The 22860-nt window shown below is 43.6% G+C and overlaps 1 protein-coding gene across 1 annotated transcript in view; it reads left to right on the forward strand.

Annotated features, from left to right (window-relative positions):
- Positions 1 to 14606: 14606 nt before the first annotated feature.
- Positions 14607 to 22860, forward strand: part of DACT1 (dishevelled binding antagonist of beta catenin 1) — a 10159-nt gene continuing 1905 nt past the window's right edge. Inside the window, exons 1-4 of the mRNA XM_034643033.1 lie at positions 14607 to 15349; positions 17486 to 17618; positions 18371 to 18526; positions 21729 to 22856. Coding sequence (XP_034498924.1) covers positions 15005 to 15349; positions 17486 to 17618; positions 18371 to 18526; positions 21729 to 22856 — 1762 coding nt within the window. The 5' untranslated portion in view covers positions 14607 to 15004. The remainder of the gene's footprint in view (positions 15350 to 17485; positions 17619 to 18370; positions 18527 to 21728; positions 22857 to 22860) is intronic.

The following is a 22860-nucleotide window of genomic DNA, read 5'->3' on the forward strand; positions in this document are numbered from 1 at the left end:
CTGGAAGTGTGGAGATCGCTGGCCTAGGCCAGCCTGAGGGCAGCTGTTCTCCCTTTGAATTGTTAATTTCCTCCCTGAAGGCACATCCTAACTTTGTTAGCAGGTCTGACACTGTCTGGCTGCTTGCAGAGAGCAACTAGTACCAGTTACGTGCCAGCACTGATCTAGGCCTGGGAGGCAGAGAGGGGAGAAAAGTTCTTGTGCTAAACTCAAGGTGCCCACAGTTTAGTGGGGAGATGGCCAGGCAAACACGTAATTACACCGTGGTGTGATTTCATATTGTAATTGTCAAAGAAAGGGTATAGAGGAAGAGAGCAGAAGGAGGCCTCATCGGCTTGGGAGAAGAGGGAAGGCTCTCTGGGGTAGGGGTGGGGGGCAACCCGAGAGCTGACATTTGGAAGGAAAGAAAAAGCTTCCAGGTATGTATGGATCAGGTTGGAAGAAAATCATTACGGAAGGCGTGTGGAATTATGCCATATTTAAGGCACTGGGCTGTGCTCCCGAAAGAGAGAGGCACTGATGTCCTATTCCTACTCGTCTACTATCAGGGCAATCAGAAGTCTCTAGTTTAGAATTTGATCATTGCTTCCTTTGAATTTTCACCCAAACCTTGAGAACAGGTGCTTTCTCAAATTTCATGTTTCCCCCTTTCCTACCGTACCTCACCCTAGGGATAAATATAGTGCCTTTACCAATCAGCACTAAATAATGGGGACTGAACAATGAAACTGAATAATGATTGATAATGAAAGATGAACCAGGGAAATAAAAGTTGGAAGGTGGCTGGGCCAGACCATGGAGAGCCTTCAATACCTGGCTGTGGGAACTGGGCTTAGTTGGTGGCAGAGTGCCAATCTGTTGCAGACGAGGATTTCGGAGACAGGTCAGAGCTAGGGAGAAAGGTAAGCGCTGGCTGACAGGGAAATGCTACACTTCTCAGGGAAGAGAGAACCAGAAAAGCACAGAAGCGAGAGCTGCAGGTAGAATCTTGAGGTCACCACCATCAGAGAGCCGACCCAGAAAAACTTGTCTTCCAAAGACCTACCTAAAGCTGCGGTTTCCACATCCATCTGTGAGTGTTAAGAGCCCCTTGGGATACGGCCACTGCCAGGATTCAGTGAAATAACGCAAGGAAACTGCTTCTTTGTTATTATTATAAAGGAGTGATATTCTTTTTCTTGCATTGGGATAAGGTCAACTGATGTACAAATGCTAATTGTTAATATATGCATCGATGATTTGTTGCCTGGTAACTACGATATTCGAAGTGACAAACTCATTTCAGTGTTTGCCTTTTAATTAAAATGGGTATTTCAGCATTCTGAAATTCATTTTTGAAGGAACCCCTTACTGAGCTACAGCGTCTCGGGCACAGTAGGGGTATACTACCATTTTTAAAAAGCCAGCTAACAATTAATGTCATAATTTTATATTTATCCTGCCAATTATAACAAAGACAAACCCCAGTTTGTCCACGACTGTGCAAACAAACAAAGAAGTCTCAGCACCAAGGGGCAAGTTACTTGCAAATTTGCATATTAATTACTGTTTACTGCTTTTGCCCCCGTGGCTGATTACTTCTAACAAAGTGCTTGGTATGTGCCACCCCAGGAGTAGGCATGGAGAAGGCCGCAGGGTTTACTTCTAGCGGTGAAAGGACCAGAAGGAAGCAGTCCATGCCCCCGCCTCAACAGATCTTTATGTGAGTAGCCACAAAGAAGTCCAAGGTGCATTTTAATAAAGACCAACAGACAACAAAGATGGTCCGAGAGATTCTCACTCAAATAAGACCATCTTTGCTTTCCCTTGTTTTGGAGCAATATTATTCTTGATATGTGCTATGCAATGTGAAAGATACTATACATTGTCTTTTGTGCTTTGAAAGGTTACTTGTACATTAGAACTAAACTGGTCACAGTGCCCTGGAACAGAAAATTTCCTAAAGCTCATCAAGGTACTTTGTTTCCTCAGTGCTGGCACCAGCTGCCAGGAGGACGGGTGCCCTGGGAGGAGCTACCCGTAACCCAGTCCTGTTTTCTCCTGAAGGTGTTGGATAGATTGGGACACTCTCGTGTCTAGCTTGGGAAGGGAAGTCTGGTGTGTATTGGAGAATTTTAACTTGGTTGTAATTGGAGACAAAAATCACATTAGTTGGTTTAAAGACACAACGTCTGAAAGAAACTTTGTGCTCGCAATTCGGAGAAAGCAAGAGCAGGCTCCTCTTGAGACAAAGTCCTGTCTGACAAAATCTTTGATGGAGGCAGGAGAAAAATCAATGGAAAAAATTTAATCTTGACATAAGCATAATACATTATGCATGATAATCTTTGGAATTTGAAAGCCACTTAAAGGCAATCATCTGAAAAAGCAGTGACTGGTTTACAAGGTGACTTCAGCTTCCTGTAGTCCTGTGAAAAATGTTTAGGAAGTACAGGAATGTAAAAACAGAACGACCCTTCTCTGTTTTTAATCTCTAGAAATAAGAAAATGAATACTTTCATTTATTGTATCAATAGCCGCTCCTTGGGAAATTTCACAGTAATATAATAATAATAATAATAATAATTAATAATAACTACTAACCATTATCAAGTGCTTGCTTTGTACCAGGTATTTAATATACATGATCTTATTTAATCCTTTCAGTGAAGAAGGGTATATTTTTTATCCCCATGAAAACAGCTGAAACTGAAGCTCAGAGAGATTAGGGAATTTGCCCCAAATCACGAATTAGAATGTGGCAAGGCTGGAATTTGAACCCAGGCAATCTGAGTTTATGGGCCACCATGCCATGCTGCTTCTCATTTTATGCATTTGGAAACTGGAGTTTATTTTCCTAATGGTCAAAGATTTATTGTGAAGTTAGAATTCTATTCCAGCTTTCTGAGCTCCTTAAACTCATTGTCTTTATATTCTTCTATGCTACTCCTCTATTTAAAACTGAGTGTTGGAATTTACAATATCCTAATATCTTAGAGCAGAGGTCAGTGAACTCTGGCCTATGGGCCAAATCTGCCTGCTCCCTGTTTTTATAAATAAAGTTTTATTGGAACACAGATGTGCTCACTTGTTTATGTGTTATCTGTGGCTGCCTTTGTGCTCCAACTACAAATCTGAGCACTTGTGACAGAAACTGTAAGGTCCACAAGCCTAAAACATTTACTATTTGGCCATTTACAGAAAAAGCTTGTTGACTCCTGACTTAGAGAAAACATTTCCTTTCTTAATTAACATGTGACCAGGTTTTCAGGAGCCGGAGCTTTGAGCAAGAGAGTTGGTATAGTGATTCCTAGTCCAGCTAACTGCGCTTATTTTATTTTATTTATTTTTTAAAGATTTTTAAAATCTTTTTGACAGAGAGAGAGAGTACGCACAAGCAAGAGGAGCAGCAGGCAGAGGGAGAGGGAGAGGTAGGCTCCCAGGGAGCCCAATGTGGGGCTCGATCCCAGGACCTTGGGGTCATGACCTGAGCCTAAGGCAGGTGCTTAACCAACTGAGCCGCCCAAGCGCCCCTAATTGCTTATTTTAAACCTGAGAGGTTGTCTGGGGCTAGAAGTGGCCAGGTGGGCTTGAGGACAGAGGCTGTGGGTGGCTCATTATTGGTTATCATTACTGGTCTTTGGTGCTCTCTCCTTAATTGTTCCCAGAACCCCAAGAAATAACTATTTCCCACTGTATCCCCAGAGATGTAGTGGGCACACGGCAGATTATTGCCGAATTAATAGTTAGAAATATCTTTTTGAATTAATAGTTAGAAATATCTTGCAGTTGGCCCATGAATTCTGTCTCTAGCCAGTCTCCCCTCCAATGGCACCTCCATCAACTTGCCAGATTACGTTTCTTATAACACTATTTTCATCTTGTCATTTTCCTGATGGACACGTAACAGCTTGCCCTTCTTGGCTTCCAGGATGGAGTTCAAATTCGTTAGCCTGGCAGTGATGATCTCTCCCCTGCTCCTTTCCTCTATCCCTACTTACCATAACTCATTTGGCATGCAACACTTTCTGTTTTTTCAAGATTTAACTCCGGGCCATTTGACCACTCAGGGAGGTCAGGATTGCTGGGTGGGCCAGATCACAGCCGGTTTAGGAACAGGATTGACATGATCAAAACGATTCTTATGATATGCAAAAGAACCTGTAGGGGGGAGAGACTAGAGGCTAGGAGGCCAATTAGGAGTCTATTTGAGGTGATAATTGTGTAGACCAGGGCAATGAGAATAGAGAGGAAGGGACAAACTGGAGAGATATTTGAAAGGAAGCATTTTCAGGAATTTGATAAATTAGTAACCTGAGGGATGAAGGAGAGGGAAGACTAAATAGAAAGAACAAAGATTTTAGTTTTAGGACTAGTAGATTGTGTTGTCATTGACCAAAATTGTTACTCTGGGAAGACAGGCAGGGTAAGGGGGATGAGAGAGAGTGAAGAGCATCTGGAAATAAGATTGGGATAATCCTTGTGACAACCTAGTGGTTTCTATGGAATAAGACATGTGGTTAATTAGTGTCAGTTTGGGGGTCAGGACTAGAGATTTTGATGTAATAAAGGGATGACAAACTAACTCATTCATTCATTCACCCAACAATATTTATTTGAGCAAGCATAGTGTGCCAGGGAGTTTTAGGTCCTTGGGGTTTATCAGTCAACGAAACAAAGATCCCTGCTTTTGTGGGGCATGCATTCTAGCAAGAGAGACAGGCAAGAAACAATGAACACAATAAGTAAGTAAATTATATAGTGTAATGAGGTGTAAACCACTATGGAGAAAGGACAAGGTGAGGCAGGGTAGGGTGGCTGGAGATTGTGGGGCAGAGTGAGGGTTCTTGCAATTCTAAAGCTGATCCCAGACAACACTTAGAGCTTTTTTCTGTGACCAGTGGCTTGTTATTCATATTCTGACCAAGGTGACAGAAGAAGAAATTATAAGGCATCGACTCCTGTGTGATATTTTAATAAAGATTCTTCTGTATGTCACATCTGGAGGCAATTTGGAATAAAAGGGAAACTTCTCTCGTGGTTCCCATTTCCTGAAGGAGTAGCATAGCAATGAAATTCAGATGAGCTGAAGCTGATAATTTTCAGCAATTTAAATGTCGTTGCCTTTCCTAGAAGGAAAAGCTTTGTTTATAAACAGCCGGGTCAATAGGAAAGGTAGTCTCATTATTCACATTTTTCTGATAGGCTCCCAGGCAGAACACAGGGGTAGGTAGGAGGCGTACACAGAGGACTGAAACATAATCACCTAGCTTGGGGTTTTTGTTCTTTGTGATAACATGGGGGAAAGGTAAAAAGCTAATTTTATGCTTTCTTGGAAGACAAATCTTATGGGATGACACATTTTTTGTAAAGACCAAGGATTTGAGCAATTACCTAGCGATGCATAGGGAATATAGACTATATGTATCAGCATTCTTCCCCTCTTGAGTTATTAATGACCAAAGTCTGCACTTGGGGCACATGATCTCAGTTTTCTGTGTTCCTTCAACAGGATCTGGTGTGCTGAAAAAACTTTTTAGTTTCCGCTGCCTTCCATCGCCAAGCTGTTTATTTAGGATTCTCAGAGGAGGGGTGATATTTAAAAAGGAAGGAGGGAAGAAGGGTGGGATAACATGATTTGGACAATGTCAGAAGACACACTGGTGCAGATAACGAGAGTGGTATGTGTTATAGTTTGAAAATGGGCTCAGCTCTATTGAAAACGGAGAAACTTAATTCTTTGATGTGGAAATGAGCTAAAAGGGAAAGGAAAAGGTGTGCCTGTAAACTCTGGGCTTTTTTTCTGTGTTTGTTTTTTTTTTTTTTTTTTTTTTTTTAAGCCTGTGAATCCCCCAGGTGCACGGTGCGGCGTGTGATGCATAAAAGGACACCCGTTGTGCGGCAGAACCAGGTTTCCCTCCCTTTGTGCTGACTCAAGCAGCTGCAGCCACAGCAGCCGACACTTGGCAAGGTAAGATCCTGGCTTCCTGGAAAAATCTTGGGAAGAGCCTAGAGTGAGTCAGGGTATATTTGGGTTTGTCAGGTATATGTTCAGTAGAACAGAAGGGCTTGGGGTTTGAAGTTTGTTGTTGCTTTTTTTTTTTTAAGTTTTTATTTGAATTCTAGTTAACATACAGTGTTATATTAGTTCCAGATTGAACGGTGTTTGATGTCAACCTTCCTGTGCTCAGAGAAGTGGGGTCACATGCACCCATCTTTGGAAAGAAACCACTCTCCGTGAGAAGAGCCCTTACCAAAGCATATCCTTCGTGGACGGGGCATGTGTTTAGTATTTTGTTACTGATTTCCACCTCTTGCGCCTATTTAATTCAGCAACATTTATTGAACTCCTGGTTGGTGCTTAGGACCTCCGTGAGGTCCAGATGATTCCAAAGGAGCAAATTTGAATAAATGACAAAACAAAATGAAACCATTTTTTCAAGAATCTTCATAGAAATTCCATTACTGGAAGCAATGCGAAAGTATGAATCCCAAAGTGGTGATAACCCCTCCATTCCTCTTCCTCACACGCACCCACCAACACAGAGGTGTGCTCAGGTAGAAGGACCCTCCAGAAAAAAGTACCCAGGGCTCTTCACACACTGCCGATTGGCCAGGCTGAGCTCCCCGGTGCTGCCTCATTGACAGAATGCTGATTAAGTTGCTTTGTGCTCCAGAATGGACCGATGGGCCATTCTCTGTTTCTTGTCAACTTCAAACAAGCTGGGCAGTCTGAGTTTATTTTAACTCTACTGACCTCAAATGCCTTTTGTCTTTATCAGACTTTATTCTTATCTTTTCAGAAATGGAACTGTTTCTCTTTTTCCTGTTTCCTCATTTTTTTCTAAAAGGCACAAACTTACAAAAGATGCTTCTGAAAGTTGAGCAGACAGGAAAAGCACCCAATTTTGGTTTGTTCCTAAGTATCTATTTATAGAATTTTCCAAAGTCGGTCCTTTTGGTGTGTCATAGACTGGGGATTCCATCTCAATCTACCTTGAACGGCCATCGAATTAAACAAGCATTTGGTGAGTACCTGCTTTGTATCCAGCTTTTTTCTGAGGGAGTTAGAGATGAAGTTGGTTTTGGCCCTGCCCTTGAGGAGTTTAAAATCTAATTTAACAAGAGAGGCAACACTAATTAAGCCAAGAATGCACTTCTGAGTTTTTGAAGTCACATTCTTGGCTTCAGTGTTTTTATGTATATTGGCCAAAAGGGTCCATTAATTTTTATCTATGTGACGGTAGATTTAGTTGTTCATGAAAAACATCTCTCCAGCCCCAACAAAGGGAAGACAATCTAGACATTGGGTATGCTTTAACTAATTTTCAAGCTAATTTTGTTTACCTAATAGTACTTTGTTCCAGACTCTATGATTTTGAACAAACAGTAAGCACTCGCCCTGTCCCGCTGTTTCTCCTCGAGAGGTAAAACTCATCAAGCATGAATTCAGCACTCAAGGAGCTCACTGCCAAGCTTAGTGAGAGAGACAGGACATGAGGGAGAAAGTCATTGGTGCCCAGGAGCAATTAGAACTGCAGGACCAGTAACTGGGGTCTTATCCCGAGAGGCTGGGAGAATCACTTCTTTGCTTTTTCTTTAGGGTGACTTCATCTCCCCACATCATGATATACTGTAAACATTGTAGGACATGCTCTGTGTCCTTTGGATGAAAAGTGTGTTGTATAAGGTCCATAAAAAGTTTTTGGATAAGTTTAGGGAAAAAATTGATGATGATTATAATAACATCTATCATTTATTGAGTGCTTATTATATACTTGGCACTAAATTAATGATGGGGATACAGCTCTGCTCTGTAATGCCATTTTATGTCCGCTAGCCCCAACTATCAAAATATTCATTTCGAAGCGGGGCCTGTTTATAATGTGTTCAAAATTGTTAACCTAGGTGGTGGTTTCATTGAAATTCATTACACTGTTCTCTCCACTTTTGTGTTTTGAAATTTTCCATAGTAAGAGGCCATGTGCAAAAAAAGGAAGGAGCTGAGTAAACATCATGAACCTAAATAGTGCCTCAGAAAAAAGATGAAGGAGATGAAAGAAGGAAGTCCACATTTCTCTCGTATTTACTATGTGCCGGTTCCTTCACATTCACTGTCTGGGAATTAACTGAGAGCCCATTTTACAAATGAGGCTCAGAGATATCACAGGACTTTTTAAAGTGTTGAACGCTGGCCAGAGCTTACGTTCTTTCCCATACACTGCTTTGCTCTACTGGTCCATATGCTTTCTAAGGGCAGACCCTTGTGTTTTATCCTGACAGCCTGTACTACCAGGGGATTAAAGAAACCACAGTGCTACTCTTCAAAAGTCTCTCAGACCTACTTATAGTTTGAAACCAAAGAGAGTGTTTGGAAACAGCAGAACATGAATGTCTTAGGAAAAACTTCAAGATACAATATGAAAACTGTCAAAGCAATGGTTAATGATAATTTGTATCTGATTGAGTTGTCTTTAAATGCCCATTCGGTGTGGGGGATGTGGGTGTGCTCACGCATGTGCGACATTTGAGGTAACCAACATTTATTTCTAGACATTTCACAACCTCTTTCTAAGGATAAGACTAAGCCCTCTTTTACAGATGAGAAAAACGAGGCTGAGAGAGGTCGAAGTCGGCAATACCAGTGTATGGCGAACACTATCCAGGAGCAAAGCATGGTGCCGCTGGAGTTCAAATCCAGGCTGGCCTGACCCCAGCTGTATATCCTCTCACCATGCCAGTAAGTGCTGTTAGAATCCGATTCTTTCTCCTGTGGAAACAGCTTCTATTAAAAGCAAGAGAGGGTCAACCAAATTCCTCCATAGGGCCCTGGTGGGGGAAGAGTTGAATGTAACAAAATGTCAGTTTCTTTGTCATTAGGCAAAACTCCTCGACTCTGAATTCAGTCTGCATGAACCAAACTGAACAGAAGTGAATTGTCCCATCTGTTGTCAAAACGATCCTCCCTGGACTTCAAAGAACTCTGGCTCTGGAGAGAGAGACCCCCGAGGTGCAGAGAGAGATGGAAATGGAGCCCCTAGCCCTCCTATCAGCCTCTTCAGTCTCTGGGGGCTGGAGCCGCATACAGCCACTGCCTGTCATCCCAGCTGACTTCTCTTTGAATCTGAGGCTCTTCTCAACCCCCAGACTTCCCCTCAGCCCAAACATACCCAGGGCCCAATTCTGTTTGAAGTGGATGTGCTACTCTTCACACGCACTGCTGCAAAGGTGCAATGGGATTAGAGGAACCAGGCTCCCTGTGGGGCCACCTAAGCCTCCCAGTACTGAGAGCTTTCAGCTGCTCACGGCTCACGGGGTGATAATGGCATTCTGGGCTTTTCCACAGGGATCCCTAGGCCCCTGAGGGATCTTAATTAAAGCAGCTTTGTGGGTCTTGGAGGGAAACACGGGCCCAGAACTCAGTGTGGGAGCTTGTTTTGAGTTCTGGTTCAGTTTCTGCCTGGCCTCAGAGAGGCTGGGTTGGTTCATGGAGCAAAGGAAATGGTCCACTTGTGGACCAACTGTCTCAGTCCTAAAGCAAAAACCTCTGCTTTCATGTTAGTAATCTAGAGCTCTACTGTAAAGCATCACCTCGGTCATCTCTCTTCACGGGCGTAGAAAGGCTCAGGAAACCATACTGGAAATGGCTCCTAGTACATGGGTTGGAGTGGTGCTTTCTCGTTCTCCTTTCTGGATTGTTCTGAGGAAAGCAGAATAGATTTGTAAAGTAATTCATGATCTTGAAGTTTAATTATATATACTAGTTACTACCTTCCAATGAATGATATTTAGATAAAAATACTGAATTGTTTTGCTATATAGCAAGTATCTCCTACAGACATTTTTGATGTAGTTTTTAGGGGAGTAAATATTTTTTTAAAAAGATAATAAAAAGTAAAATAGAAGATCTCATTCCCCATAAAAATCATTTTTTATAAATGTAATTTTTTCATGACTCGAGTATGACTTTTTAGATATAATCATAGCATATGTCTGCTTTGAAAATATCATTTTACAAATTGTGATAGTTTCACAATTTGGAATTATTTATAAATTTGGAAATATATGTATATTTAGAAATATATATGGAAATATGTATATATATGTGGATATATTTTAGAAAAATGTATGGAAATATGTGTATATATTTGAATATATATATCATGGATATATGTATGTGATTATTTAATTAGTACCAGTTTCCCTCCTAGACCATAAGCTTCATGAAGGTAGGGATTAAGTCTGATTTGTTCATCACTGTATTCCCAGTACCTGTCATGTATTGGAAACACAATACATATCTGTTGAATAAGTGAATGATCACTTAAAGAGGTGAAATGCAATGATGATGGTACGTATTTGTTTTTATCTTACGGGAACACCTGCTTTAAAGTTTTCTTCTCTCAAGCAGGAGACTCAGGTAATAATTAGATTGTTATTTTAAGAAATCACTAATGCTTATCTACAAATAAATATGATTGAAAATGTTCTGTGGATTATCAAATTAGATGTGTACTAGTTTGCTTGTTCGTGAGATGGAAATTTCGAATATTTAGGGACCAGTCCCAACAAAGCAGAGTAAGGGCAAAATCTACTAAATACAGTTGTTTAAAGTGACCACTTCTCTGAAACACTTCTAAATTTTGCCTGGGAATGAAGTAGTTTTGTGGTATTAGTACCAGAGCATGTTCTAGGGTATTTGCACACTTGGTATGAGGCACCTTCCATCTGTAAATGGCAGTGCTAAGGGACTGAAGTCTGAGGTTGGTGGAGACGTCATGGATGAAGGCCATGGGGAATGCAAGTTGCTTCCAGCATGAGTGTTTGGAACTCAGGGTGCACTGTATGAGGAAACTGAACTTCCTGAAGAACTCACCCCCAAACTTCAAGGAATCATCTAGGTCTTCTTCAACAGAAACCTGCTGACTGGAAACCCTTATAACAATGCTAAAACAGTTAACAGATAACCTTTTCTTCCAGGAATAAGGAAGTGTGTGGTTGTGCACGAGTCAGTGAGGGTGGAAAGAGCTGTTTCATAGCCTTGCAAACAAGACTAGCATTGTCAAAATCTTGCTGTTTCTACCACCATTCCCTTATTCCCCTCTGCCCTCAAAAGATTTTTTAAAGTGGTCAGGGCCATGATGTTGCCCAGTTTTGCTACCAACTTTCTTTTTTCTTGATCTTTTGTTTCAATGTCTGCTTTCTTTCCCCTATGTGCTCACTGAAGCCTGATTGTGGGGTCAAGCTATAATTAGTTTATATATGAAGTTTAATTCACTGTGGCTCTTTTGGCATTAGACTCAAATGGGCTTTGATGTCTGGCTGGAGCTTTGATCCCAGACCCTCGAATGGTGGTCATCACCCCAACTCAAAGGATTGCCCTTTATTTTTTTCCCTCCTATTTGGAGACAGCTTTTCCCAATTACATCATTTGTGTTTGTTTGGCCATAAAAGCTGCAAGGCATCATTTTGTTGCTTTTCTCTATAGCAAAACTTGCAATTGATGCTCCTTACTTTGGCTGGCTGCGGTAGAACGATCACTGCTCGATAAAGGCATTTGTAGAATGCTGCTCAGACTTTAGTGGGGGTGCTGGTGGGAGCTGTTCTGCCCAAGGGCAAGGGGTCAGACTGTGTGATCTGAGGGACCCTTCCTGGCTCTGCCCAGGATATGCCCTGAAGCATAAACTACCCAACTACGATATATTCAGTCAAGACTTTTTTCAGGTTAGCAACTTTATCTTACTCTCCAAATTTTCCAGGCAGCAGATCCACTCCGTTTTTAGTGCCACACTTTCTGAGTGTGGATTAACAGCTTTTCTGTGAAAACAAGGCTTGGGTGAGGGGGTGGAAGCAAAAGAATTAACCAGGGCTGAACAATACTGGAAAGGAGATAAAAAAGTAGCATCCATGGAGGAAGAAGCCCCAGTACCTGCTTTAAAAAGTAGAAAAAGCAAAATCAAAACAGTAGGGGGAAGTGAGATCCTGTTGGCAACAGAAGGGAGCAGTGGTTGGTAGGTGATTACCTTTGACTGCCTCCGGACTACCTGCAACCAAAACAAAGAATCAAAGGGGAAAGAAAAGCCAGGACTAGACTGGAGAGGAGAAAATTTGGCTGTTGAGTTAAGAAGAAAATAGGGGCGACCCAACTAGTTACACTTAATCTGATGGCATTGGGAGTTTTCCTGAAAAAAACAAACAAACAAAAAACCCCACAATTACAGCATTGAGTTCCTTGCTTCTAATTTCACTTGACAGCCCGAGTTTGTTTTAATTGGCATGTGAATGAACAGCATTATTTATTAATGTGTAATGGACACTTTGGAAAGCATAACCTTTTTTTCCTGTTTGTGACCATTTTACTGGTGGAAACATTTAAATACATTAATTTTCATATTTAAACTTGCTGGGAACACTTTCTCATGGAGATGTACAAGCTGTTATGGCAAATGGTTTGCTTTGGACTAATGAGCCAGCTCCAAGTGGCATTTGGTGGGGAGGGGGGTGAGATGGAGGGGAGACTTGGAGACATAGTGATTTGTCTGTCCACTTTAACAAGATTTATTAGTAGTGTGTAAAACATGTTTTAGCTTTTCTCCCCCCCTTACCTATATAAATATAGTTGTCGATGTGTGACATAACCCAGGCCACAATAATAAGACTCCACCCAGCCAAAAGGAATCCAATTCAGAGCTAGAAAGCAAGAAGCTTGCTTCGAAATTAATAGAATGAGACAATGATGGAGGACATGGGTCAGTGGCCTTTAGTATGCGGGATCTGTCATTATTCTTCACTGCCTTCAGTCCTTTACTAAAGTTACAGAGGAAAATTAGTTCCTGTGTTACTACGTGAATTGTTTGGCACACAGTAGGCATAAAGAAGAGGTGACCCGAATAGAATTGATTTTGTATGCTGATGAACACTGGAACATGATTCTGTTTTTAGATCTAATATACAATCTTGTTGATCATGAATCATGATTATAGTTACAGTTTCTTTTATGTCTGTGAGGGGCAGCAATGGGGAGGTCAGTGGAGTATGGCATGGGAACTTTGGTTTTTGTTGTTTGTTTTAGTAAATGCTGAGTTGATTCTACTTGTTGCAGAGATTGAATGGGTACTATTAATTTAGTTAGAAAGTATGTTAATGTAAAAACAATTTACAACCAACCTACATTTTCTTGAGTCTCTAGAGATCATCAGTTGAATGCTTGCAAGGCACTGTTTTGAGTACAGTAATACTAAGAGGGTATTAAAACAGTCTCTGCCTTCAGGGAACTTTTATAGCATAATTGGAGAGAAGAAATACATGTAAACCCCTATATATATGTGTGTGTGTGTGTGTGTGTCTGTATGCACACACCCAGATAAATAACCAAACAAATAGCATTTGGAGAATCAGATATTCATACAGTTGTCTGGAGTGATCTTGGAGGGAAGGCTAGACCACACAGGGGAGAAAGGGCAGACGGGCAAAGGTGTAAAGAGTCTGAAATAATGATACAGGATGCACTCCTTCACACAACAGTTTGCCTGAATTTCAGCAGATTGTGACTTGTTGGGTTTAATTTCTGAGGCTCTTTGATGTATTGATTTTTAAAACAGATAAGGTGCTTTTCCATAGACAAGCCAGCTAGTGGCACTTCCAAACCTCTATCCAACCAAAACTCCCTGTGACCAGCATTCCAAGCAGAGATGACCATTCCACAAATGCTACTTTGGGGGAACAGTTTATAGGTCCCTCTGGAAGAAAACAAAAAGCTACAACTCATATAATCCTTACTATCTATGTGCCTGCCACTTTGTAAACGCACACCCCCACCCCGCCGTATTATATACCGCATATTACTAAAGTTCTTATGACGGGCAGAGTCTGTTAGTAGCTCCACTTTACCGTTGGGGAAAGAGAGGCATTAGAGAAGCGAAGTAACTTGTTTGCACAGCTCGTCAAGGCTGGAGCAGGATTCACATTCAGACAGTCTGGTTTCAGAGTCGGAGCTCTTGTGTTTGCCCAAGATAGCAAATAACAACAATAAAAAACAACAAAAACCAAGGCGCGCAGGCGCGCGCGCCAGCATTAAACCCAGGGCTTGTAAAAGGATTGATGCAACCGCTTGTTTTACAGCGACATCGTCCCGCCTAATTTTATATGCCTTCCGTAAAATAAATAAATAACAAAGCAACAGCCACAAAACTAAGAGTTAGACGGTTTTAGAACAACACTGCACCGTGCTTTGGTATTGGTTGCCTTTACAAAGCGGAGTCAAAGAAACCAAACCCACAGAAATTGTCTTTGAATACGCTCTCAGTACCTTGCTTGGCAAGGTGAAAGAAACCTAAATCGTGTGAGTGGATGTGAACAGTGGACGTGGGGGGAAAGGGTTAAGATTGTGTGCTGCAACTCGGTCGAGTTTCAGAAAGTTCTCTGGGGAGCCCAACTGCTGCGTCCCTTCGCGACCCTGCCTGCGAGGCCGACTGTAACAGGATGCTGGGACTCGAGGCGCTCGCCCCTTGCTTTGTGCGAGGCAGAAGAACCAATAAGGAACGAGGCAAAAATTGGGTGCAGTAAACCCGAAAAGGGGGCGAGGAGGCCCGCGGGAAGAGCGGGGGAGGAGAGAGGGAGGAGCGGGGAGGGCCGAGCGAGGAGGAGGCCGGCGCTGAGCACCAGCGGCGCCCCTGACAGAAGAGGGGGAAGCCTGGGGGAGCGGGCCTCGGAGCGGAGGGGCCGGCGCGGGGAGGCGGGCGCCAGGCGGGGGTTTGCCGGGCCGCCGCGCGTGACGTAGCGCCGGGCAGGGCGTTATCAGCTGCGGGGCCGCGGCGAGGGACGCGCGGCGACAGCAGACGGCGCCGCCCGGGCCAGGACGGCTGCAGCCCGTGGCCGCGAGCGGGTCCTGAGCGCTTCTGGCTGTCGCCCCGTCGCCGTGCCCCGTCTCAGGGCGGCATGAGCCGTCGGCCGCAGCCCTAGCGCCGGCTCCTCCGCGCGGGCGGCCCCGCTGCGGTGACGGGTGCTCGCTGCGAGGGTGGGGGCCATGAAGCCGAGTGCGGCCGGGACGGCGAGGGAGCTGGAGCCGCAGGCGCCCGCCCGGGGCGAGCAGCGTGCGGTGGAGCCCGAGGGGCGCTGGCGGGAGAAGGGCGAGGCGGACACGGAGCGGCAGCGCACCAGGGAGCGGCAGGAGGCCACGCTGGCCGGGCTGGCGGAGCTGGAGTACCTGCGCCAGCGCCAAGAGCTGCTGGTTCGGGGCGCCCTGCGTGGCGCCGGGGGCTCGGGAGTCGCTGCGCCCCGCGCTGGGGAGCTGCCGGCGGAGGCGGCGCAACGCAGCCGCCTGGAGGAGAAGTTCTTGGAGGAGAATATCTTGCTGCTGCGGAAGCAATTGGTAGGTCGTGCCTGGAGGTAGGGGCACAGCTGCCCCTGCACAGGGGCTGGTACTCGGGCAGGTGGTCTGGGGGTGGGCGCGAGGGTGCTTCCGGCTGGGGGTTTCTCCCTGTTCCCGGACCCCCATTCCTGCGTGGGCCACCGGCGCCCACGCGTTTCTGGCGGGTGCCCGCTTTGTGTCAGGTGAGGGGCTGGCGACCCTGCGCGGATTCCCGGGAGGGGGTGGCAGCTCTCCCCTCCTTGCGCTGCCTTTGGGATTCTTGGAGTCGCCTGGTTGTAACCTTCAATCCTTTCTAGTTAGACGAATTCAACGCCCTGTCCCTGAACGTTTGCAAACCCTTCTTTAAAATACTATTTCACTTGGAGGTCTTAGCTTCGTGTCCTCCCGCCGAGAGGGGACAAAAGCCGAGGAGGGGGCTTGTGGCGAGGTTAACTGTCCAATGCTGAATTTTACGATTACGCGGAAGCGCACGTAGGGAGCCCTGCCCCTCCCAGGGCTCTCGGCATGCCAGCTTTTGCCTGGGCTGCTGCTTAATTTCAAATAGAAGCCCTTTGTGCTAAAACATGCAAATGATAGGAATTTGGCTGGAGAAAGTGCCCTGTCCTCTCATATTTTATGTGACCGGTGGTGGAGGTGGGAGAAGAGAGAACCTGCTCTTAGGCAGCTTTTATCTTCCTGGATGTCGGTCAGCGTCTCAGTCATTCTATGCCATCTGCATTCATGGGGAAGAAAAAGAACTTTGGCGCTTCATGTATTGATGAACAGCTTTTGACCCCGCCTCAGAATAATGGCGGCAGCTTTGTTATGGTGACCTCAAAAATGTAGTTTTGAAAACAGAGAAAAAAATCTTTTTCTGACCATGTGATACTGTCTGAAACGAGACACATGCTGATAATGTCCCTCCTACAATAGTGAACATAGGTGATGCCGTGTGGTTATATGTCAAGGGGTTTCTTGTATTATCTCTTTTCAGATAATTTTTCTCTCTCCTTTCTCCCTCTTTCTCTCTCAGCATCAAAGTGCTTTTACTTTGGTTCATTTTTCCTGAAGAAACTCATTCTAGCAAACAGGCATATATGGTTTTTGTCTACAGGCTTTTTAAATCAAAGGACAGACAGGAGGAATAATATTCCTATGCATCTATTTTTTAAAGATTGTATCCTGGTTTGTGCAATACCTTTTTTGGCATTTTACTGTGTTTTGGTAGCAGACCAGATTCATATGTAACGTGGATTTGAGTCAATTCTTGCCGATTATGCCTGGTCTTTGACATTTTATGCATTGTCTTGTACAATAGCACCTTTTTCTCTTCACGAGTTTCAAGATTGTGAGTGGCACATTCCTGTTGTCCCCTGGAGGGGAGCAAGGCAGCGTGTCAGGAGAATTTCAGACCAGTCAGTGTTTGTGATACTATTTTCAATTGTAGACTTGGCATTCATGATTTGAACCAGATGCCTTTTTAGATCTTTTGCTTTCCCAGCAGTAGGAAGCACTAGGTGGCAGTGTGAGTTAGCACTACAGATCTGTCACCTTTGGAAACCCAAGTTAAGTTCAAATCTTGATGGACCTTCCCTTGAGGGTTTTGGATTTTGCCAGCTCACATTATACTTGGCACTGGCTGTTAGTATTAGTTTCTCACTTTCAAAGGCCCTAAGACTGATTAAACCCCACAAAGCAACTAATAGAAAACAAAACTCTGTGGGACATTTGGCCAGAAAATCTCACCTAAGTAAGAGTATAGTGTATTGTAGGAAATACCTTACACCCTGACTTCAATTAAAGAGTCTACTGTGAAGTATGGTTTTGTAAAAAATTGGCTCTATGTAGAGGGTTTAAAAAAACTCCTTTTCTTATCCTTACCTATAAAAAGTGAGTTTGTATATATTTGTTGAAACAAAAAGCAAGTCCTGTGTTTATGAAGAAACTTTATAGCACCACAAAATGTAAGAAAGTAAAACTAAACATAGGACATATTCTTGAAGTTTTTAAAAAAATTTCAGGTCATCCAGTAAAATTTTGGTTTTGGAAGATTTAGTGAACTCTTTAAATGGTAATTTGAATACCAAGAGCAGACTTTCTGGTTCTTTGTGGCCAAAAATGTGTTCATTTTTCCCTTCTGTGTTTCTTCCTAATCAGAATTGTTTGAGGAGAAGAGATGCTGGTTTGTTGAATCAGTTGCAAGAACTTGACAAGCAGATAAGCGACCTGAGACTAGATGTAGAAAGGACATCTGAAGAGCACCTGGAGACAGACAGTCGGCCCAGCTCAGGTGAGTGTGTGAGCACAAGGACAGAATTCTGCACTCAAGTTCTACTTCAGCCCCCCTGGGTTTAGCATTCCCAGACCTGCAAATGGCAATGGAGTTTGTTTCTAGGGCAGAGAGAATTAAAAAAAAAAAAAAAAAAAAAAAAAAAAAAAAAGCAGTCTGCCATTCAGTTGTATGAGAGGGAAATAAAACCAGATGACAAAATTTTTAATAATGAGATTGATCTGACTGGAGTCCCCTGAGTTTAAAAATAAAAGCTTCTATTCAAATTTCTGGAAGAGCAGTCCTCCTTTGAAACTTGAGAAAGTCAGAACTGGGCTAGAAAATTAGTCACACTTCAACTTCCTGAGACCACTTCAAAAGTTTTTTTTTTTTCTTTTAAGCCATTTGGCTTCTTAAATAGATTTGTTTTTTTCTTCAGATTATTCTTTCTGAAACATTCGTGATAAAGTTGAGGCTTTGACAGATCTAAGTCTCTTTCCTTGAACATCTTTAAAGGTGGGGTCAAGGAGGAAGGTCAGTTTGAGGGTGAGAGTAACTTTGAAATGTATCCATAGATATGGACTCTTTGCCTTTTCCTAAGAATTGCTTGAGATAAAACCATACGGTCACAATGCTAAATTCAGTGAACCAAAATTGCCCCCCAAAGTCTCCCTTTCCTGCCTTTCTTAGTTGATTAACCCTTTTCCTTTTAAGCACAAATGTGTACTATTGCTTGACATGATCTTAATTCCAAACGGTGTTTTTATTTGTAGGGTTTTATGAGCTGAGTGATGGGGCTTCAGGATCCCTTTCCAATTCCTCTAACTCGGTCTTCAGTGAGTGTTTATCCAGTTGTCATTCCAGCACCTGCTTTTGCAGCCCCTTGGAGGCAACCTTGACTATCTCAGATGGTTGCCCCAAATCTGCAGGTAAGACTTTTTAGAACTGATAGACATTTTTAATTGGAAGGGGTCAAAGGCCCTTAAAGATTATCTAGCTTCAACCCCTTCTATTGATAGAAAAACAAAAGGGCAGAGAATTCCATCAACGTGCTACATTTCATGACATAGTTGATCTAGAATCACGATTCTAGAACCATAACATAGTGATCTAGACCACTATTCAAGTCCTCTTTGGGTGCCAGTTAGCTGACGGTGGCAAGATAGCTTATCTTTAGAATCCTGTCCCAATATTACAGGTCTTGGGCTCTGTATGTGAGCCTTTGCTGTTAGTTTAACTTGTTTGCATTTTCTTTTGAAAACCACTTTGAATCTGTTTTTTTCTTCTTTTAATCATTTAAAGCTCAAACTTACACTTAATTAAATATGTCTGTCAGACTGATTGGCACATCAGGGAGCAGTGGCCCCTCCAGGTTCTCCAGAATGTCTTGTACGATGGCAGCTGTCTTTTCTTCTAGCAGGTGGGTGGGATGAGATTCCCCTGGGCCACGTGCCCTGTTCCCCATTTTGGGCTATCCTTGCAGTGACCTCCAGAGAGAGTCATGCTGTTGTTGGTACTGGAAGAGTTTCTGCATTTCCACTGTATGTCACACACTGTACTGGATGCTCTGCATACATTTATCTCCTTTGAGCCCCCCCAATAGTTCTGCAGGGTGTGCAGGTATCGTCAGCTCCATTTACGTCTCAGAAAAATGAGGTCTAGTGAGGTTAGGTTAATTGTTTAAGGTTATATAGCTAGTGAGTGGCAGAGGCAGGATTCATGCTCGGGACTAATGGCCAGGTCCAAGTTTTTTCCCCATCACACCAAGGGAATTCAGACATTGTTGTGTTCGACCTTCTCATTGAACAGAGGAGGAATTTGGTTTTATAAAACAGTTCGTCAGAGGCTCCTCATTTGCTGAATGGCAGAGTTGTTGCTAAAACTTGGGACTCCTTTCGTAGTTCTGTTTTATTGTGGTTCCGCAGATGAGCGGAGAAAACACGGCGAGGAGCTGTAGGTGCTAGCACAAGTCGTTGCACTCTCGGCTTGTCTGTGTCCTCCACTTGGATGGAAGGCTGAATTTTTGAGATCTAAGCAATGCAAACACAATGCCAAACAACTGAGGCTGCTAACTGACTGGGTTCTTTGTGTTTGTACTTTGTGCTGTCAGCAGCAATCATTCAGGGAAACACAAATCTGTGTTATCTAGAGTGTCTAGGCCTCAAGTTCATTGGTAATTGCTCCCCTTCACTCTGCAGATCTGGTTTCAGAGGGAAACTTTAAAACCCATTAAAGGCACTTTGGTACAGGTTTTCCTTGAAGACAGACCCCTGATCTCCTAAATGCCACATCTTCACATAATTGAGACAGTTGTACTGGGCCTTGGGGACTGAGATGTCTGTCTTGTTCCTTGACTCTAAGAGGGAACAGGGACAGAATAGTAAAGTGTAGGTAAATGTAGGGCAATGCTTAAATGTAGGGCAAAGATAGGGTAGTGGAGGAGGAGGGATGGGCAATGATATTAGCTAGAATGGTTTCCCTTTCTTACAATTAGCTATTTATTAGGAGTGGAGGTGGGGGGGGCTAAGGACACAGCACAGCACTTTTACTTTATAATAATCTTTTCTTTACAAATGAATCGTATCATTTCTGGGTCCAGAATGTATTTTTCCCAGGACTGCTAATTATCATTGAAGGTCATGGAGCTTTCCCTTACATTAAGCAATTTACGTAGACTCTGGCACATAGGTTTTTAATATCTGAGTAAATAAATATAATATGGAATATATTAGTGATAAAAACTTTGATTTTCCTTAGCTGAAGTTCATTAAAGGGATTTGATATTTATAATAGTCACCAAGGTAAGATATCAAAATCATTTAATTAAGCAAGAAAGCTTAATTTCTTTTTTTTTTTTTTAAAGATTTTATTTATTTATTTGACAGAGAGACAGCCAGCCAGATAGGGAACACAAGTAGGGGGAGTAGGAGAGGAAGAAGCAGGCTTCCAGCGGAGGAGCCTGATGTGGGACTCGATCCCATAACGCCGGAATCATGCCGAGCCGAAGGCAGGCGCTTAACGACTGTGCTACCCAGGCGCCCCAGAAAGCTTAATTTCATTGTATTTTGGCATCTACATTTTTGAGATGTGGAAAATTTATTCATTAATACTACAATTCCATCTTTTAAAGCCCTATCAAGAATTCCTTCCTATTTAAAAAATATTGTTTTATTTTTTAGTGTCACTATTGAAAATATAAGGTGATTATTATTTACATTTGATTAGTCTCCATTGAAATTTGATCGGTTTCTTTGAATTTCCAATTGACAGTTATACCGAATATATGTCATTAAGAAGTAGGTCTAAAAAAAATAGAAAATGAAGAGAAAGCTCTCAGAAAGTACAGTTTAGGGGCGCCTGGGTGGCACAGTTGTTAAGCGTCTGCCGTCGGCTCAGAGCGTGATCCCAGCGTTCTGGGATTGAGCCCCACATCGGGCTCTCTGCTAGGAGCCTGCTTCTTCCTCTCCCACTCCCCCTGCTTGTGTTCCCTCTCTCGCTGGCTGTCTCTCTCTGTCAAATAAATAAATAAAATCTTAAAAAAAAAAAAAAAGTACAGTTTATCTGCAGTATTTCAAAAGGAAACCAGGAATAGAATACAGAGGGTAGAGTAGCCCAGAGAAAGAATGATTCAAAAAATGTGGGGTTTTTTTCTAGTTATAAATGCAGTGCCTACTTACTGAAAATTTAGAAAATAGGAAATAAAGAAGTAAATCTCACTTGCTTTCTACACTGCAGTGCTACTATTGGCATCTTGGTGTGCTTCATCTAAGACTTTTCTCTTTGCATATATACAGTCATTAAATTATAATTACAGTCTGGTATTATATCATGATTTTCACTGAACTTTAAAGTATTTTCCCCATATTATTCAACAGTTTGAAAGTATTTTTAATGGATGAGTACTTTTCCTTCAGACGATATATCATTTCTTGTTACAAATTTTTGTTAAATATTTCTTCCCTCATCCAGTAGTATGGACTGTATGTAAAAGAGTATAGTAGCTTCTAGGAATAGTTGTTGATCCTTAGCATTCTCTCTCTATTCGTGAATTTGTTTTCATAGAAATTGGCCTGAGTCAAGCTGGCACTGACCAATTCATTTCTTCAGAGTGTACCTTTAAATGTTTTTCAGATCTCGTGGGATGGTTGGAATATAAAGAAGGCCACTGTGAAGATAAGGCCTCAGGGGCAGTTTGCCATTCCCTCTCCACATCACAATTTAATTCCCTTGGTATCATTGCAGATGTGAATCCCAAGTACCAGTGTGATCTGGTGTCTAAAAACGGAAATGATGTGTATCGCTATCCCAGTCCACTTCATGCCGTGGCGGTGCAGAGCCCAATGTTTCTCCTTTGCCTGACGGGCAACCCTCTGAGGGAAGAGGAGAGGCTTGGTAACCACGCCAGTGACATTTGTGTGGGATCTGAGCTGGACGTCATCAAGACAGACACTTCCTTACCCTCTCCAAGCAGTTTGTGGTCTGCCCCCCATCCTTCATCCAGTAAGAAAATGGATGGCTACATTCTGAGCCTGGTCCAGAAAAAAACACACCCCGTAAGGACCAACAAGCCAAGAACCAGTGTGAATGCAGACCCCACGAAGGGGCTTCTGAGGAATGGGAGCGTTTGTGTCAGAGTGACTGGGGGTGTCTCACAGGGCAACAGCGGGAACCTTAAGAGTTCTAAACAGGTGCTTTTGCCCTCTGGCGGAATCTCCTCTTTGGACAACGGGACCTTCTCCCCACTGAAGCAGTGGTCAAAAGAATCAAAGGCAGAACAAGTGGAGAGCAAGAGGTTGTCTCCCCCGGAGGGCTGCTCGCCAGGCGCTGCCACTGAACTTCCAAGTAGGCATCTGCCCAAAAATGCCAAGCCAGCTTCCCAGGAGCACGCTCGGTGTCCCACCGCTGTGACAGGGGAGTCCCCCAAAGACAGCATTCAGGTCCTAGCCGCCTCTCCGAAGGAGAGCCCTGGGAGGGGCCCCGCGCCGCCGCAGGAGAACAAAGTCGTGCAGCCATTGAAAAAGCTGTCACAGAAAAGCGGCCAGCCGCCTGCCCCTCCGGCAGCGCCCCCTCCTGCCCCTGCTGCGCTGCCGTCTTCAGCTTTCGCGGTGGAAGAGCGGCCTGCGCTGGATTTCAAGAGCGAGGGCTCCTCTTCTCAGAGCCTGGAGGAAGGGCCCCCGGCGAAGGCGCCGTCCGTCCTGGGCCCGCAGGCCGCGGGCGGCCGGCCCCACCGCGGCTCCCGGACCGCGGCCGTCCCGCGGGGCTC

This window comes from Ailuropoda melanoleuca, chromosome 14 (genome assembly GCF_002007445.2).
Source record: "Ailuropoda melanoleuca isolate Jingjing chromosome 14, ASM200744v2, whole genome shotgun sequence".
Classification (NCBI taxonomy): domain Eukaryota; kingdom Metazoa; phylum Chordata; class Mammalia; order Carnivora; family Ursidae; genus Ailuropoda; species Ailuropoda melanoleuca.